This window comes from Volvox carteri (genome assembly GCF_000143455.1).
Source record: "Volvox carteri f. nagariensis unplaced genomic scaffold VOLCAscaffold_209, whole genome shotgun sequence".
Classification (NCBI taxonomy): Eukaryota; Viridiplantae; Chlorophyta; class Chlorophyceae; order Chlamydomonadales; family Volvocaceae; genus Volvox; species Volvox carteri.
Window position 1 is genome coordinate 1 of NW_003307751.1, and position 2126 is coordinate 2126.

General features: G+C 56.0%; 1 protein-coding gene across 1 annotated transcript in view; it reads left to right on the top strand.

The window, feature by feature from the left end:
• Positions 1-650: 650 nt before the first annotated feature.
• VOLCADRAFT_70990 (uncharacterized protein) overlaps positions 651-2126 on the top strand; it is a gene marked incomplete at both ends in the record, with an annotated part of 2588 nt that continues 1112 nt past the window's right edge. Inside the window, one exon of the mRNA XM_002959396.1 lies at positions 651-844. Coding sequence (XP_002959442.1) covers positions 651-844 — 194 coding nt within the window. The remainder of the gene's footprint in view (positions 845-2126) is intronic.

Sequence of the window (2126 nt, forward strand, 5' to 3'; positions counted from 1 at the left end):
ATATGCTATGCTATGCTTGCTATGCTTGCTATGCTATGCTTGCTATGCTATGCTATGCTATGCTATGCTATGCTATGCTATGCTATGCTATGCTATGCTATGCTATGCTGCGCTACGCTACGCTATGCTATGCTATGCTATGCTATCTGCAAGCATATGCAGTATGCAAGCATATGCAGTATGCAAGCATATGCAGTATGCAAGCATATGTGATCTGCAAGCATATGCGATGTGCAAGCATATGCGATCTGCAAGCATATGCAATGTGCAACATATACGCTCTGCAAGCATATGTGATCTGCAAGCGTATGCGGTGTGCAAGCATATGCGATGTGCAAGCATATGCGCTCTGCAAGCATATGGGATGTGCAAGCGTATGCGATCTGCAAGCATATGTGATCTGCAAGCATATGCGATCTGCAAGCATATGCGATGTGCAAGCATATGCGCTCTGCAAGCATATGTGATCTGCAAGCATATGCGATCTGCAAGCATATGCGATGTGCAAGCATATGCAATCTGCAAGCATATGCGCTCTGCAAGCATATGATGTGCATCCGCAAGCATATGCGATCTGCAAGCATATGCATGTGCAAGCATATGCGCTCTGCAAGCATATGTGGTCTGCAAGCAATGCAGTATGCAAACATATGCGATCTGCAAGCATATGCGATCTGCAAGCATATGCGATCTGCAAGCATTTGGGATGTGCAAGCATATGCGATGCGCAAGCATATGCGATCTGGAAGCATATGCGATCTGCAAGCATATGCGATCTGCAAGTGTATGCGCTCTGCAAGCATATCGGATGTGCAAGCGTATGCGATCTGCAAGCATATGCGATGTGCAAGCATATGCGCTCTGCAAGCATATACGATCTGCAATCAGATGCGATCTGCAAGCATATTATGCGATGTGCAAGCATATGCGATCTGCAAGCATATGCGATGTGCAAGCATATGCGATCTGCAAGCATATGCGATGTGCAAGCATATGCAGACCGGACCCGAACGAGAGCTACGGCACCCTCGGGACCGCAGGGTCCGCGCCTCGTTCGCCGTCCGTCTGTAGTCGTAGTCCCGACGTTAGACGGACGTAGTCGTAGTCCCGACGTTAGACGGACGACGTTTAGTCGTTCCGTCGTCGGGACGGAGACCTTAGGCTGCGGGGGGCGTCCGCGTGTCCGTCCGTCCGTCCGTCCGTCCGGGTTGCCGTTTGCTAAGTTGCCGTTTTTCGCCTTCTTGTCCGCGGTTTCGGAGCCGCGCCTTTTAGGCTAGCTCCGTCGCCGCGTGGGAGCCGCGGTCGCCGGTTCGCGCCCCGCCGTCGTCGCCGCTTTTTGCGGTTTTGTTGTTTCGTTCGGCGCAGCGCGCCGAACGTGGATGGCACCGCACCGCACCACACCTGGGCACTGGGCACGCGCAAGGCGCTCCGGAGCATGGCCGTGTGCCGCTTTGTCGGGCGCGGTAGTTCCGACGTCGAGTGGGAGCCCCGGTCGCCGGTTCGACCCCGGCGCCGGCGCGTCGTTTTGTCTATTTTTTACGTTTACGTTGCGGCTCGCTGGCTTCGTCGCCCGGCGCCCGCTTTCTTATATTTTTCGTTCGGGAGCGCTGCCTTCGTCGTCGCGTGGTTCGTTTTTCGCGTCGTCGTCGTTTATTGTTCATTTCTTTTCGTTCTGGACCGTGCACTGCACACCGCGTCGTCCCGGACTGCACTGCTCCACGCCTGGGCCCGCGCAATGCGCCCCCGAGCATCGCCGTGCACCGCTTCGGTGTCCGCGCCGCACCGCACTGCACCGCGTTGCACCGCACCGCGCCACACTGCGTGTGGCAGTGCATCGCACCGCACCACACCTGGACCCGCGCATTGCGCGCCGGAGCATCGGCGCTCACCGCTTGTGGTGTGCGCTAGCTCCGACACTGAATGGGAACCGCGGTCGCCGGCTCGATCCCGGTGCGTGAGTTTTTTTTGTTTTTTCGTTCGGGACCGCTTACCGCACCGCACCGCACTGCACCGTACCGCACCACGATTTAACACGCAAATCGCAAAACATTGGCTGCACCGCACTGCGCAATTTGACATGCGCCGACTCGCGCATGTCAACGCGCAACCCACCACACAACTCGACG